A 16560-nucleotide genomic window follows, 5' to 3' on the forward strand; every position below is an offset into this window, starting at 1 on the left:
TATTTGTAAATTCAGTTTATACATAATTTCTATCTTATATCATTCCGTCATTCTTTTGCAGGTGTGCGTCGCGACATAAAACCCGACACTATTAATCAAATGCATGCAGAACGAAATTTAAAAAAAAATCCCGCTTTCGTGCATTTATAAGTTTTTCCTTCGTTCTGTGGCATGAATTATGCTACTTTAATTACCATACAGGTTAGAGTACCGTCGCACGATCGACCGATCGATGCGTGAACTTTAATGACACCCAAGCCTGCTCACCTTTAATTCACTTAGATTACTCGATGGGTGAAAGAATAGCCATCAATTAGTGGCCTGCTCGATATTAACGAACAACTGTCAACATACTTTGATCCGGTTTAAACCGTCGCGTAATTATCGGATTATTTGTATTAGGAATAATAGCGTCATTGGTTCCGCTGCAGTAATTATCTTTGTTCTTTACTTGGAACGTACACGTGCCCTCGTGCATTATAGCCAGTTGTTGTCTTAATCCCACTCACGAAAAAGATAGCCTGCAGATCGACTACCTTCTTAATTTCCTCTTTCTAATTTCTTTTTTATTAATTCCGCGTGTCTTTAATAATTGGCGTGCGCACAATCAAAATGATTATTATAAGTCAATGGGAATTGTTAATATCTTCCTTTCAAAATGAAGATTAATTGATGGACAATACATAGATTCTCTGTATGCATGCAACAGTTTCAGTTTCCGTTCGAGTTCGCCTCGTATAGGTCAAAAACATGACAGGGACATCATGTTAATTAGTAATGTCAATTAGATAATTTATGATGATTTATTGATTAGAACGTCCAAAAGAATTCTGAATTAATACAGAGATGTCAATATTGGTTACTTAAGAATTGTTTGGTATTTCAAATATAATTCGACAGCTTTTTAATACGTTTCACCAGCTATTAATGAAGTACTTTTGTATTGTGCACACTGACATACCGAGGAAAATGGACCGGTTTCCAATTTGTACAACCACCCCTGTAGAATTTATTTGTAATTGTGCAGGATCATTCGGGCAAAGCAAGAGAGTATAATCCTCGACCTCAAGACTCCACCCCCAGAGTTGCTCGTTTGGTCTAGGATCATGCGCATACAATAAAAATGCCAAGATCGTTTTCCTCTCATTTATTAATCACAATTTGGTTATTGCGTTTACTACTGTAATGAACTTTACTAGTAACTACTTTTCACAATCTACTGACAACGTTACGTGAACGGCATGGAAATTGTTGTATGGCGTTAGAGCCTCAGGAAGCAGGAAACAGAAAATTACAGTTCTTCTCAGGTTTACTCGTATACCTAGATCGCGGTGGAGCTTTATTCGGTAAACCTAGGAAGTTTTTCGTGAAATTACCGACGACACAAACTCGGTAAGGATAGCGAGCTTTCACGAGGGGTAGCGAGCTTTCGCGAGGGGTAGCTTTTCCGCGTGTAGGTAAAGCAGACTGTACCTCATAATGATAACCTGCCCCACTATCGCTGACTGATAACGGAATGTACTGACACAGGCTGAGTGTGATAATATCCCATCCGAGCTTGCAAGCTCTTTTACCATTTTCACGTCGGTACTTATGTTACTGATGCAACATAGAACGAGCTAACTACCATTGGAAAAAACAAACTCGTTTTTGTCGTACTTCAATTAAATTTTACCTGAGCTTAATTAAATTTTACATGAGCTTAATCCAATTTAGTTAGAATATAAATCTTGTTGACCAATCCGAGTAATATCTTACAATTTTATTCAATTCGTTCGAATTGATTAAATTCAATCAGTCCTCTCTTAATTAAATCAGTTAATTAATTCAATAATATATAACAGTTTCTAGAGTTGGAAATATTCATGCAACAGATTGTTGTATGACTGAACGGTTCGCAAGCACGTGCAAGTATAATTAAATGTTGACCCAAATTTGAGTATGAGTAGAATAAATAATTTAACCACGCATTAAAATCATGAAACACGGTAGCGATTTATTCGTGCTTATTGTTCAAGCTTCTTTCAAATATTTATCGATGTGTCGAACATTGCGAATGCAAATGCTCAAACGACTAATTGATTTGAAATGTTCTCCTTTATATATTGATGTTTTTCCGTTTTCTTCGTTTTTCGACTAACAATCAATAAATCTTGATTGCTTAAATCCAAGAAAATTCAATCAAGGCGAGAGAAAAATGAACGAAAATACGTTGCGATACGGTATGTATAGTTTAACGAAATTCCTTATCTCTTATATTGCGCCTGCCTGTCCGCACGCGAAATGCGAGAACCCTCGGTGCCGAGCTAGCCGGGAACGTAGAATCCCGAATTCAGATCGATACACCGCTTCACGACAGCTGATAGATATCGCGTTTTTCAGAAAGCGGCATAACGCAGAGCGGATCGCAAAAAAAAAAACAGTGCATTTTTATTCTCCCCGTAGGCGGGCGGAGGTCCGCGAATTTTTATTATCTCCGATTCGCACGATGGCCCAATTTTCGATATTGCCTTTTAATAACTTTAACTGCGCGTGTAACCGGTCGAGAGGACTTTCTCGAAAGAATAAAACATTTAAATCTTATACTTGGAATTTTTGTTCCAAAATGCCATAGGATTAAACGATTTTCAGTGAAAGAATTAAAACGTATGCTTTATATTGCCTGAAAAAAGCGAAACATAGCGCATAGTGCATGCATATTCATACCTCCAGTTGTATTTTTTTCAGAGGACTATCGGTTACAGATCTCTGTTGCGTCTTGTGAAACTTGTAGTGTCAAACCGCTACGCTTTCAGGTAGATATTAATAAAGAATGACTAAAACAGAAGTGGATGGCACGTATCGGTATCGCGTACCTACATAGGGAACGTTTATTATCTGATGTAACTCTTTTTATTGCCGTACGATTCGGATCGTAATACTGTTCCTATAGTAATACGTTTTCGGTTTCTTGATGGCACGTACCAATTTTACGGTCACGTTCCACAGGCCAACAAAAATGATTAAAAGATCAAATGACTTTGATGTCAAGTTGAGTAGATCGTAGAATAGAATGCTGTATATCGAATTTTATTTAATAGATAAGAAACGAAACTTCCTCAGGCATAGACAACGCAATAATAATTACTACTTCTTAGTAGGCGTCATAATTATTCGCAGAGAACAATGTAGTTGAAAATAACTCGAAAATAACATGAATTATAATTAAAATATATCACATCAGCTTGTACCACGAAGGACATTGTGATTGAAGTACGAAACTGTTCTAGTACAAACGAACGCGTAATAACAACGGTTTATGATTGAAAGACTGTTTGGTGAGTATGAAATCAATAATTAAAGCAGAATTATTCGACGAATTTCGTTTCATAATCTGGTTAATGTTGCGCATAACCTGCCGCTACTATTAACAAGAAATTACTTGATCCCCCGGCGAAGAAAACTTGATGAACTGGAATTTGCATTTTAATTGGGTCTGGTTCTTTTTCTTAATCGATGCAGAAGAGCATCACGGTATACACGTCAAAGAGAATTCCAAGTAAAATGTTTTTTTTAATTCACCCGTTATATCGCGATAAAAAGTATCTGAAAGCGTTCAACGTTATCTGCAATTCAAATACGTATCTTTATCTTTCTCTCCGAAGTGAAAACTCATGCTTGTAACCCGTCGTCTCATAATTCTTTGAAACAAACCCTTATGAAACAACGCACGCGAGTCCATTTCATCAAACGCTTCGAAGTTCGTGAGTAAAAGAAACAAGTCCAAGTAAATTGTTTCCCGTGAACTTGTTTCCCTGATGACACGATCCGAATTTACTTTTTAGTGTCCATATCCCGGACCAGTCAACACGAACTGTCGCGATCTTCACCTTTACCACGCGCGCGCGCGCGCGCGCACGAAACAGAACCATTCACTCATAAATTTTTTATTGACAGATATTGCCAATCGATTTTTATCCCCACCAATAAAACGGGTTGGACGAAATCAAGATACTTTTCTCATGAAAAAGAAATGGTATTTGCCAATAGAATTCACATAAATACGACGTATGATTTTATACCATTTATTTGAATTTCATCTATTAGGAAATCCTCTGTAAATGTTCTACGAATACATTCCTCTAAAGAGAGAGAGTACTTTGACTAAAATCGCACTAGCATGATCAAGAAACAGAAATCATACTTTCTTAATAAGATTACGCAAGCATGAACATCAAATTGTTCCCCAAGCACGAATAACGTGTCGTACGTTTTTTTCGATCTAATGAAATTTTCCGAATTACGTAAAAAGCTCGAACCGGGGATAACGATGCATAACTCGCATGTGACACGGTCGTCTATCAAAGACCGAATCGCCGGAAGTAGCTCTCATTACCGATATTGAAATCGTGGAAGTTATATTATTTAGCATCGGAACGCTGGCTCATCGTCGTGGAAAAACGATTTTTTCTCCGATGCCGGATCAATGTGACAGGGCGAACACGACGGTTTCAGGACGCAGCTCCTGCTCTCGCTGCCCTCATTGTTTCCAATCCTCCTTCCCGATCCCATATCGATCGATGGAAAGTTGAAAATGTAGATTGCGTCACGACACAAGTTTCTCGTTTAAAATTCTATCCTGTGTGTACGGGGCAGGTTGAACGCAATACGGTAATCTATAATGCAAAAGCGTTGCACAGAATGAGGCGTAAGAGAATACGAGGCAGCACTTGCTCTTATTCGCTGTTACACGCACACGTGAAAGGGTCATTGTTGCGTCGTTCGAGGAAAACGATCCGTCAGCTTTTCCCCTGGCATCGTAAGAATTCCAAGTTAGTCGATTCCGAGTAGTGAGGACTGGTCAAACAACGAAGATCACCGTGAAATAAAAGAACATACAGAATGAAATTCTGACGGATCTCGTTGATTTTAGAAAACGCGGAAAAATACAACGATTAACGAACTTGAATCTTAGAATGAATCGTTTGTGCAAGACGCGACATTAGAAGAACACGTATTTGGCAATTGGCGTGAATTGCTGTTTCATGTCTTCATTGTTCTTACAATATAACCCATTTTTAATCCAACGTGGAGGAAATTAGAAACTTGTTGAATTAGCACAACCCTAAGTGTAATGACAAAATGAATCTGCGTATGAATGGGCGTAGACGTTGGTGCAGAGTGGTGGATACCTAAGGGAAAACGGTCAATATATAGTCAGACGCAGTACGAGAGATATAAGTTCAAGTATACCGCTCTATTAAAATAACTGAAACGTTTTATGAATTGTTCTGAGAAAAATGTTAACCGCTGTTTAAGAGGGTTTATATTCAATAGAAAATTCTTTCGAGTTTCTTAAGCAACATCTCGTCTGATGTTCTAAGAAGATTATGAAGTCTCTGCGTAGAATTGAGAATACTTAAGGCTGTGAAGTTTAACAAGACGATTATACGTAGACAATATTAAAGCGCTCAAAACTAATTGTTTATAAAAAATTTAGAAAGAACCTCGAACGTTCTGGTTCTTAATCTGATCAAACCGCGTAGCTTTGCGATTATCGACGACGCTAACACATATCTTCCTCGAATAGATCATGATTATTAAATTGACGTGTTGAATATTAAGGTAGAGGAGTAGCCTGAGCTTACTTCAAGATCCGAGAGCAAGAACAATTATAATTATTTTCAAATAAACCACTAGAACACTCTGACTGATCCTCTTCATTTTCTCGTATATACTTACTGTACCAAGAATTCTGTCATTAAAACGGAATCGTTTTAAACAATGATTCTGGTTGAAACAAGCCGACGATCGATTATAAAATTACCAAGGTTAGTTTACTCTCGACTGCTTCGCTAGGAGTATTACCAGTCAAGCGGAAGCGACGCGGCGGGTTTACGTGTTCCTGGAAAAATCGTTTAAACTCGTTGCAACCCACGAGTGGCTCGCGAAATTGGTAACAATTTCCAGAGGAGGAAGAAATTTGCAAGTCGCCGGGTATCGTGACCGTTTCTTTAATTTCTCGCGGAATTTAATAACCTTTATTCTCGTCGAAGGGGAAGAAGACGGAGACGTGCACGAAGAGAGACGCGATCTCGTTCAGACGAAGAAGTTGTTCGACGGTTGATACCTTGACCTTCAATCGCCTAGGCTAAAAGGCTGAAATTTCGCTTTGGCAGCGAGATTAAAAATCGCGAGGAAAGTTTTCCTATCTTCATGTTAGGATTATTCAATATGTATTCTCGTGTCTCACAAAGGTTCTGATGCTGTTAGTTAATATAATTGGTTAGAGCAGGTTGAGTAGATGATTTCTATTAACTCAAGACTCGACAAGAACACTGAAAAAATTCAATCATTACAAAAATTTATTTATCCACATGGATTAAGGAATATTAATCAGTATATTAACATTGCTAGGAGATGCGTGTCACAACGTATTAACAGGGAAGTTCGCGGATGTCACTACTGTTCTTAATGACTGTGTATATGTATAGTAATAAGGGACTTAAACTATCGTTATTTTCGAGCCAATGAATACTGCCGGCGATAAATTAAGGAACATAAGGATTAATTAAATGTACATCGGGCACTCAAACGCGTAAACGCGTAATGTATCATGAAATTTTCAGCAAAAACAAATATTAACAGCTGCAAATAAATCTGGGAGCTCTTTGCTTACTTTTTAAAAGATGTTTAAAAACAAACGAAAGCCGTAATTTTTCATTCGTAAAATAAAAGTACACAGCAAATAAAACTACGTAAAGGTTCATCAAGATCGTACTACTTAAATAGGGAAAACGTACATACGACACGCTCGCAGCATAAGATTTTAAAGGATTGATCGTCGCTTTAACCTCGCTTGGACTCGCTTAAACCGGTCGTACGAGCAACCGTCATTTCGCATTTACATTTCAACTTAAGCAGATTACACGTCGCGATAAACATTCATAAAGGTGATAACGCCGCGCCGCGCAACCAAGCTCACGATGATAAGTATAAGTCACGTTGCTTGACTACGGGAAATTCAAACGTGAATTTAGCCGCAATCCGGAGAATTAACGTAAAAGATTCGCCACAGTGGAAGACGTATACTAACTCGTCATTTATGAAAGCGACCGTCGACGTTGAGCCCATTACACAGCAATCATACTTGGTACATCTCCAACTACGTTTATGCTCGAAGAATAAATTCAAAACCGTCCTCAACGAATCTTGTTCGAACGACGCCTTCGACCCTGTTCCCTTCTCGATCTTTTGCCGCTGCATCGAGAATTGTGTCTCCCGGGACGGTAGCCGAAACCGGCGCTTTCAAACCTCGAGCCGTTCGTGTTCTCGAAGCATTAGAATTTCCGGTAGCCGAAAGGTCGAGGCAGATAGTGGAACAAAGAGAGCTAGGCTGAGGGTGGAAAGTTGCAAAGGGGTGTGTGAACAAATAGGCAAAATACGCCGAGAACGATTCACGTGAATACGTACCTCTGGAAAGAAGGAACGGACGAAGGGAAAAGCGAGAGAAACCACGATAGAAGAGAGAAAGAGGCATTGAGGGTGAAATCCAGAGGGGTGGACGAAGTGGAACAAGGTGAAGCAACTGGCGAACGAGAAGGAGGGAAGGTTACGTCCTGATACGAGGAGGGAAGGTCGAAGGAAAGGTGCTAGATGGAGAGGGAAAAAGGGTCGAGAAGGATTCCAGGAGCGTATCGAAGGGGAGAGTAACCTGTTGCGGCGCACGCATACCCGTTCTCTGGCTTTCCTCGTCGCTCCACGACTCACCCATCACACGTACGCGAAACGCACACAATGTCGAGCACGCGGGCAAACACTTCTACAACCCCGGTAGCCGCGTCTTCGTCCCACGCTCGGCACCGTGGACGCGTGTCTTCTCTGTCTTATTCGTCGATGAACACGCTCCGTTCACCCTACCAACGGGGACCAACCACCACCACCACCACCACCACCAACACCACCACCTCCTCCTCCTGGCTCTGGCTACGATCCACGAATCGCCGTTTTCTGGTGGCACACGAACCCTGGTGTAGGAGAGCGCGTACGCGGCCGAGAGATAGTTTAGTCGGAGCCAGACAACTACGCCAGCGGAATCGCCGACGAGAAGACGTTCCGTCGTGTATAATAAGAAACGTTCGGAACACACACTTGAATAGTGACAGATAAACGACGAGCGTGAAAGGTATATTACGTGGTGATAGCACACGCAGCGAGCACGCCGGGAGGTCATGTTGTTTGCTCGATAAAAAGAAGCGAGCCGATCCATCGCACCACCGGTTGATGTTCAGTCCAGTTGACCCGGTAAATTGTTTCTCAAGTAATTGTAACCGTCTGTTCCGCTGCTGAGTTGGACGAGCTTCGAGCGTCGTATTCCGCCAAAGCAAGCAAGTAGTACAAGTGGCTGTTTGATCAGACTGTTCTTCTACAGTTCCTTTGATCCGATTCGAAAAGTTTTAAGTTGGATCCGGGTTATTTTTTTATCGGCTGCCTCTTTCAAATAATTTCTCGGATAATTTCTCTTTCTCTCTCTCTCCCTGGAATCTGTTGAAATCTATTTGTATAAGCGCAGATCGTCTTAAGTCGACATTCGAATCGAACGCGATACTTCTCAACCGACTGGAGTTGAACGTTTCGACGAAAGGTCCAAGTTGAACGACGAGGGGGTTACTGAACGGCGAACATTTATTGGCGAGTACGAGTATAATCGTACAATGTAACGGTCGGATGTTTTACTTACTTACGATCAATGCCAATGAATTAATTGTGATCACCAACGTAACTGTGAGTCGGATCAAACGAACGTGGTGTTCGCGAAATGTACGCATAGATATACAGAGGGGAACACGAATTTCATTCGCAATCGAACTACATTTCATACCGTTCTATTGAAATTCTAACAACAGAATGGCAAACTCAGTTGTTTACACGTTCTTGTCAAAACTCATCGATACTGTTCCCATCCATGCATAGAAAAAAAACAACATTAGTCTCGTTCAAAGCGGGTTTACTTTTTTTATTTAAATCGATTAGTAATCTACGATTCGCACTTGTTACTCTCTTTGACATTTTTTCTTCACTCCAGTCGAATGTAAAAGTTTTATTGCTAGTTGAAAGACGAACCATACCGAATTACCATATAACGAGATCTACACAGTCATCGATACATTGACATTATAAATATCTGAAAACAATAGACCGGGTGTAATGAAAAGCAGCATTGTGTATTGTACAAGGGTGACTACCGTACACTTTTATCAAATGGGTTTGCCGTAAATGAGATTTCTACGTAGCTACTAGTCGCGTCGGATGCGATCAATTATGCTCTTTCACTTTCTTTGTATCCTGTAACAATTGCTTTTTCCGTTGGGACGCTTTCCCAATCTCGAACATTGATCTCCCGGTACACGAGGTTGGTGCTAATTGTTAAAGAACACCAGTGTAGAATTGCGAGAGGTCGATTTCGATAGGGGAAAGGCACTGGAGCAGCAGCAATTAGGGTAGATATCGATTCCGACCAGGTGGCCCGATCAACCCTACCATTCTCTGCTAATCTTACATTTTTTTCCCGGAAATTGATTCCACGTTGTTCGATATTTCTGTTTGTCCACCGTTTCTATTTATTTCTACCCTCTGTTTATAATATTTTGACGATGAGTAGGTTGGTTATTTGATAGAAATCATCACGAAAAATAACGTGATGTGCAAAAACATTTTTCTGATCCTACATTAGAACAACGTTATTTTAAACTTAGTCAATATGAATAATAATGCACTCTGAAAATAGCGACATGTGAGAAAAAAGTTAGGAAAGCTCGCCCATAAGGAATCTCTGTTATTTCTGTACTCTTTCTCTGTTTCATAGTTGCACGAAAGTAACAAAATATACGTAGCTTCGTTATATCGTGATGTTTAAAGACAGGCATTTCAATTTAGTGAATTAACGAGGCTAAATCCAGTAAATGTAGCAAGATGCAATTATACTCAATACAAAAGTATAAGAAAGTTTACTCCTAATTCAGAAGTTTCTTCCAAGTTGAAATTATAATTTACGAGTTATAAAGGATGAAATTACGAAGTATCGAAAACTTCAACAATACATAGATATTGAAAATTTTGTTCAACTTCTCATTGTTAAAGGATAACGTTTATGAACATCGACTCCGTTCCTTGTTCCCCCCCCCCCTCCGCCTTAATAATAAAATTTCTATTATCTCCTTATGTTAACGCCGAAATTATAATTTTTTAGCTATAGAAGAGTTATTATTAATTTTACTGAAAAAATAGTCGTTCTCATTTACTTGAACTTTTTTGAGTAGTCAAGAGGATTAGTTTACTAAATTATGTGTATAAAAGACTGCGAAAAAAATGAAATTAAGTAAAAAGGTAAGAAAAAATGTGAAGGTCGCGTTTTTCAACTTTTTTATTCGAGGTTATAATGACAATTGAAACAACATATTTTGACTGCTTATATGAAATTAGTATATTCGCTACTATTCTATTATATATAACTATTCGCAAGGTCACTTCCACCTTTGAGACGAAAGAACTGCGCGATGATTAATAGTAACAATGGTGATGAAGGTCGCGGATAAAACAACAGAACCGAGACTCGTGTCCTTTCATTTTCGACGCATCTCGTTAATTAATCTAATTGAGAAATATCGTTGCGAAGTTTCTCCTTCAGAATGCTGTACAAAAGCATCCGACGCGATGCGATGGAGAGCTTTGGAACTGAGAAAGCTCCACTGACCTTCCGCGTGATGATGCCGCGTCATTTTTCTCCCCTCGTCTTCGAATCCTTTTCCCGCATCTGTCCTTCGAAGTTGTTCGCGCGACTAATAAGTAACTGCTGCAGTAAACGCGAATTGAAGACAAGTTTTCGAACCGAGTTCTTCTCTCGTCGTCAGTAAAATAGCGGAATCTTAATTCTCGTCGACGCAGAAGGATGATATCAACGGCGATAGATGCTTTCAGTAGGAGTGGTATAGTACATTGTACAACAAGGGGCGAAAATGGGCTTTTCCAAGCGAGGTTGATGTTTGATCACGAACTCCTCAAAACATCATCCGAGTCTGAAAAAGCCCAGTCGGCCCATGTCGTTCACCGTACTTTCTATAAAAAAAGTGCACAGTAAAGAAAACCATTTTTCGTCGTCTACAAAGTGGATCGAGGATGTAGTTTCCCGAGTCGTCCACTTAAGTGTATGACGTATTATGTATATGTATGTATGAACGCACACACTATATAGATATAGATACGTGCAGATAGGTATATATAATAAGCGTATCTACATATATAGCATACATATGTATATGTGTGTGTGTGTGTGTGTGTGTGTATAGATATTTCGATGTTTGATGGACAAAGTTCTCAAACGTAGAGTAAATAATTCTTGGAATTTGAAATGAAAAATTTTTCGAAATAAATTCCTGAAATTTGAAATTATGACATATATTTACCATTTTAATAAACTATTCCGAGTAATAAAATTTTCCTAGAACTTATTTAATTGATCTTTATGCACAGAGACGCGCATACAAACGCTTTGCGTATGCAATGAAATGTTTCGCGGGCCAATATAATTTAAAATCCTTCGTGACATGAATGCAATGGAAAGCAAATATTTTATTTAAAACGAGTATGTTTTTCGTTTCGGAGTCGAACTTTAAACTGTTCTAATTAAATAATAATTATATTGCGAAAATCACCGCAATTTCTTTGTAATGCATCGTTACGAAAAACTCTCGGAAGCACACCTATCAGAAAGCAGTCTGTGCCTGTAAAATTATTTCTATCCGTTGTATACGTCTCTCTTCTCGTTTGCAACACATCAAAGCGAAACTGTAAAGAAACGAATAAAAATCCGTAATAGAAATTCCGTTCGGCGTTGATTTGAATAGATTCATTTCGTTAGCTGTGCTCTCGAGCATTACTGGAAATTGCTAACTGAACGAAACGTATCGAACACGTTCGACGGTCAATTCGCAGATCCTGTCTGTCTACTTGTTAAATACGCTAGACACTCGACTAGAAACATCGACAATCTCAATGCTGCTTTTCCCTAAGGTCTCAAAGCCCTCTCGCTAAAATGGTAGAATGCGTACTAACGCGATGCCATCGATTCCCCTCACTATCTCTTAACCTACACGAACGCAAAGTGAGGAACAATTGGATCACTGGCTTGACATTTCCCCGTTGGAAAACGTCGCGATATCGTCCGTCCGAGAGAGCGATTCGACGATAGAAATCGGACGGAACGATGCTGTGCGCTTTATCACCCCGTTGACCTCACAAGCCACGTTCACGTTAGTCCAGGTTGAGCGCCGACGACACGAAAGCAGATCCCGTACTCTGCGTAGAGCACGGCGGTAAACACGCGACGATCGAACCACAGTCGTCGTCGAGCCGCGTATCGTGACTTCTATCGCGAGCACGCGGTTAAAAGGGAGGAAGGGTCCCGAAGGACCCCCACGGTCTTTCTTCGCCCCGAGTGGTATTGGACACCCTCGTCAAGGTGCCGGGCAAATTGTCAGAGGTACTGGGTGATGTCCTGGAGTTAGCATGCGGAGGAAGCAGCGGCGGCGCAAGTGGCGGGAACAGCGAGGCTGCCCCGAAATCTGGAAACTCGGCGTCGTCGTCGTCCTCGTCGATCGGGAGCGCGGCGAGCAGAATCGGGGTAGTTTCGGGGGTGGCGAGCATCAGGGACAAATGGGCGCAGAGGGGACACAGATCTCCGCTGTCTTCCGTGGCCAATACCGACAGCGCGGATAGCACTACGTCGACCAGCTCGGAGGTCAGTACAGCTGTTTCGCACATAACTTTTTAGGACGTTCTTCTGTTGCAACAGTCTGCAACTGGGAAGTTTTTAAACAAGTCTTCTCTTTATGTCATTAGCCTAACGAAATGAAAGTTCCTTGTGCAGGGAGCGGTACTAATGTTTAGGACAAAAGTAGATTTGGTAAGAACATTTCTCTGTGCAACTGTTGGAAATTTCAGTTAAAAAGAAATATGCGGTCGGTTGAAGAAGGTTTTAAATATCAGTTTGTCTCTTGTCGTCTCGCTCGGGAAAGATAATTCGTCGAAAATAAAATTTGTATTCAGTTGGAATTATGCACAGTGGAATATGAGACCAGAAAATGAAACGTGAGAGTTCCAATGGTCGACGATTCGCGTATAACGTCATATAAAAATGTGAAAATAATTATTAATTTAAAGTCATCGGTACAAACGGTATATCGAATCTGTTCCATTATACGTGATTTTTATAAGCGTATCAACGAATATCGTGAAATTCATATCGATCGACGGCGGTGCGCACTGCAGCGTGCACGTTTAAGTGAAAATTATCGAGAAAATAATCGCACGAAACATTCCATTTAAACAGCCAATTAATAATTCAAAATGAATCTCGAATAGTGTAAAACTCGTCAGCTCGTTAAACATTGAAAACGTGTGCAGCTACCCGCGTATCGTTAAAAACATTATTTCAACGTGGCTTCGTGTCATCATTAGGTAATCGAATTCCTGAACTGTCCTCTGCTTTGAATACCGAGTCGTTTCGATAAATTGGAAACTTCGAAGTCGATTGCACCTGACACGAAGGGATTGAAAAAAAGAATCGACATACATTTACAGATCGTGACGTGACAGCAGAACTTGTACTGTGTACGCTTTTGACGTTCTTTCCCTATTTTTCCCCCTTCGTACTAGGCTTGTCTCTGTGTGTCGCAGTATTTCCTAACGGATATAAAAGCGTAAAACCAATCGTGGTCGAAAAAAATAAGTTGATACGAATATCGAGAAAATACCCAATTACGTTTCCCCCTTAGAAGTGGTTCAGGATCGGATTGTGGAAAATCCTAGGCAGCGTTTTAATTTATCATTGTACGTTAAAACAACTACGGAATAATCGGTTTCTAAAAATGCGTTCTCTCTTTTCTTCTGTGTTCATCCAATAATCATCATCGGGAGGAAGATGTTGTTAACTAATGGAAACGTGGCACGTGTTTTTTCCGAACACTAAATTCATGCATTCTATTGGCAACATAAATACTTTTTAACGCTTTTTAAACATATGAAGCAGCCTGGCAGAAGCTGTGCACTCATTAAGAGTATAAGAGATTTGTGGAAAACATTTCGCACACGCTTCGTAATCCTCCGAGATAATTTCATTTAACAGCGAGATTTTTCGTTCATTTGCTCTTTCATTTCGATTTTACTTTACCTTTTTGTTAGTACAACTAAGGAGTGTTTGGAAGATTGAAAAGAATGACAAGTATGTTTATACGGAGCTTCGCGAGAGCTCCTATGGAGGAGAGCGTTCCACTGCCAATTTCGTGAAATTGAACAAGTGCACCACCGCAAATGCACTGTATAGCGACCCGAGCGCGCGCCGCGGTATCGTATGGGGAAAGTGGGGTAGAGAATCGCTAAAGGTCATTCAAATTTAAAAATGACCGAAAAACCTAAAAAAGACATTGTAGACAGACCCGTGGCTGGTCGACATTTAAATTTAATGGGAAAAGAATGGAAACAAATATTTCGAGATAAAGTTATTCGAGCAAGCGGAGCCATGAAAAATTCTCGAATTTCTTTTACATGTGTTTAGGTACTTGGGATATAAGACAATTGGTTTTCGAAGAAGTTGTGATTGCAGTACGCGAGCTGGATTCCTGAGCAATTTTATGGAAGATGGCTATTTGCTGGAATACGTAACAGTGCTCATTCAATATTTTCCGCAATTTTTGGAAGGAGGAACGCATCCTGCACGGAAATGTAAGAATCCTACGCGGCATTCGAAGTAAAATACGTTTCCGTAAACGACGAGGTGTCTCGCTATTCCCATTCGACTTCACCGCGAGGAAATTCCATAAAATCTCTCAACGCCACTCTCGAACGAATAAGGACAGGTGGTCGGTGAGCCTGAGCTCTGAATGCACTTGTTGCATCGATCTTGCCGCGGCCTCTGCATTTACATATCGCGCGAGTGCTTTTGACGGAACGTCTGACAAGAAACATAGGCGTATCCATGATCGACGACACTTGTGCTCACTCGGTTGTTCGCGAATCGCGTTTTATATTCTATTTTTGGCGGTACGCGGGTACCGATGTCTCTAGTATTGACAACTACGCGCTCTACCTATTGTAATTTGAAATACGAGGAACAACGATGCGGGGTATCTAAAAAATAATAGCCTTTTTTTTCATACACGAGCTGGAGTGGATTCGACGCCAGCGTTATTCTACATTGTACTCGTGACTTGCATGTATAATTTTATTACTCCATATCGACGTTACTTTGAAATCAAGTTCTGAGAATCACGCAGCCCGTAAAGAGACCACCAGATGCATAAATAACGTACTACGACCAAGCAGACGTAGATCGAGATACTTTTTGTATTCACTATGTTCTGTACAAGTTAGACGATGGCAAAATAGAAATAAATTCCTCCCTTAGACATGATCGCTAGAAAGTAAATTCTTTCTTCTTCTTTCCCTCTGGCAGATGGATATAAAACGATAGGTAGTTATTTCTGTTTGCAATTTAAATTTATTTCTTATTTCCCCCCTTGGCGCTTCATTTAAATGCCACCAGGAAATCTCTAGTTCTGATTAACGCGGAATTAGGTCACATTTCACGGAGCAATATACGAACGATTTTTATGGAACATTTTTCATTTCGACTTCGAGTCGACTGTAGATTTGAAATAACAAACAGATTTCCGTACTAATACTCGGCAAGTATTTCCTTAAACTTCTACGTACCTAGTTCAACAAGTCTCTAACTCTTTCTAAACCAGCTTGTGCTACGTATCTGCAACTGAATACGCAGTCAGTGATTTATGTTTCTTGCCTACAATCATGAACCTTTCCACACTGCACGTATAGGATTTCCTTATCAGTTTACGGAGCGACGCGGCGTCTTTCATGAAACCGTATACGCGAACTGAAATTTGCGTTAGCCTGGAATCGTATCAATGAGATCCCGCCAAGCGATCGTAAATCATATCACAATAATGAGAGAGAGAGAGAGAGAGAGAGAGGGAGATCGAAGAGGAAAAGGGTACGCTCTGGCTATTCTGCTCTGTTCGATGACGATAACGAAGTCGGCAATATGATTTATATCGCGTCTCCCTTTCGCCCCAGCCGACGCGACGTTTCTTTCCTTCTTTTGTCATTGGGTATAACGAGACGCTTACGTCGATGACAATATAAAAAGCTTTCTATCGAAGCAACTCTTGAAATGATTCGATTTGAAATTACTTTATAACGGATTTCGCGGATTGCTCATTAATTGGTCGCCGTTCCTCAAACAGTTCTCATTATTCCTATTGAGAGATTTATTGGAAATCATTAAGTTGTGCACAAAATTCGCAAGGGTATTTGAAAGAATGGTCGAAGTTAACAAAAATCTCGAGTACCATTAAACTTTATGAATCAGAAACGGATTATAACTTTCTTTTTTATCGTCGACTTTTTGAATAGCTTTGATTGATTTACTAGTAATCGTGCCAGTGGCCAGCCACTCGGACTTTCCACTTTTATTTCTCCACGCTCGTTCGATTCGCGGTTCCGTGC

At 40.2% G+C, this 16560-nt stretch overlaps 1 protein-coding gene across 3 annotated transcripts in view; it reads left to right on the forward strand.

The window, feature by feature from the left end:
• The window catches only part of Sytbeta (Synaptotagmin beta), a 59953-nt gene that overhangs the window by 15421 nt on the left and 27972 nt on the right, over positions 1-16560 (forward strand). The window contains exon 1 of one of the 3 annotated variants that reach the window (XM_018037315.2): positions 7708-8283. The exons of the other annotated variants lie outside the window; for them this stretch is intronic. Within the exon in view, the coding sequence (XP_017892804.1) occupies positions 8263-8283 (21 nt within the window). The 5' untranslated portion in view covers positions 7708-8262. Of the gene's footprint in view, positions 1-7707; positions 8284-16560 lie in introns of those variants that run through there. 3 annotated transcript variants of the gene reach the window in all.

Source organism: Ceratina calcarata, unplaced genomic scaffold, assembly GCF_001652005.2.
Source record: "Ceratina calcarata isolate Rehan_Ccalc_2016 unplaced genomic scaffold, ASM165200v1 scaffold162.2, whole genome shotgun sequence".
In the NCBI taxonomy this organism is placed as follows: Eukaryota; Metazoa; Arthropoda; class Insecta; order Hymenoptera; family Apidae; genus Ceratina; species Ceratina calcarata.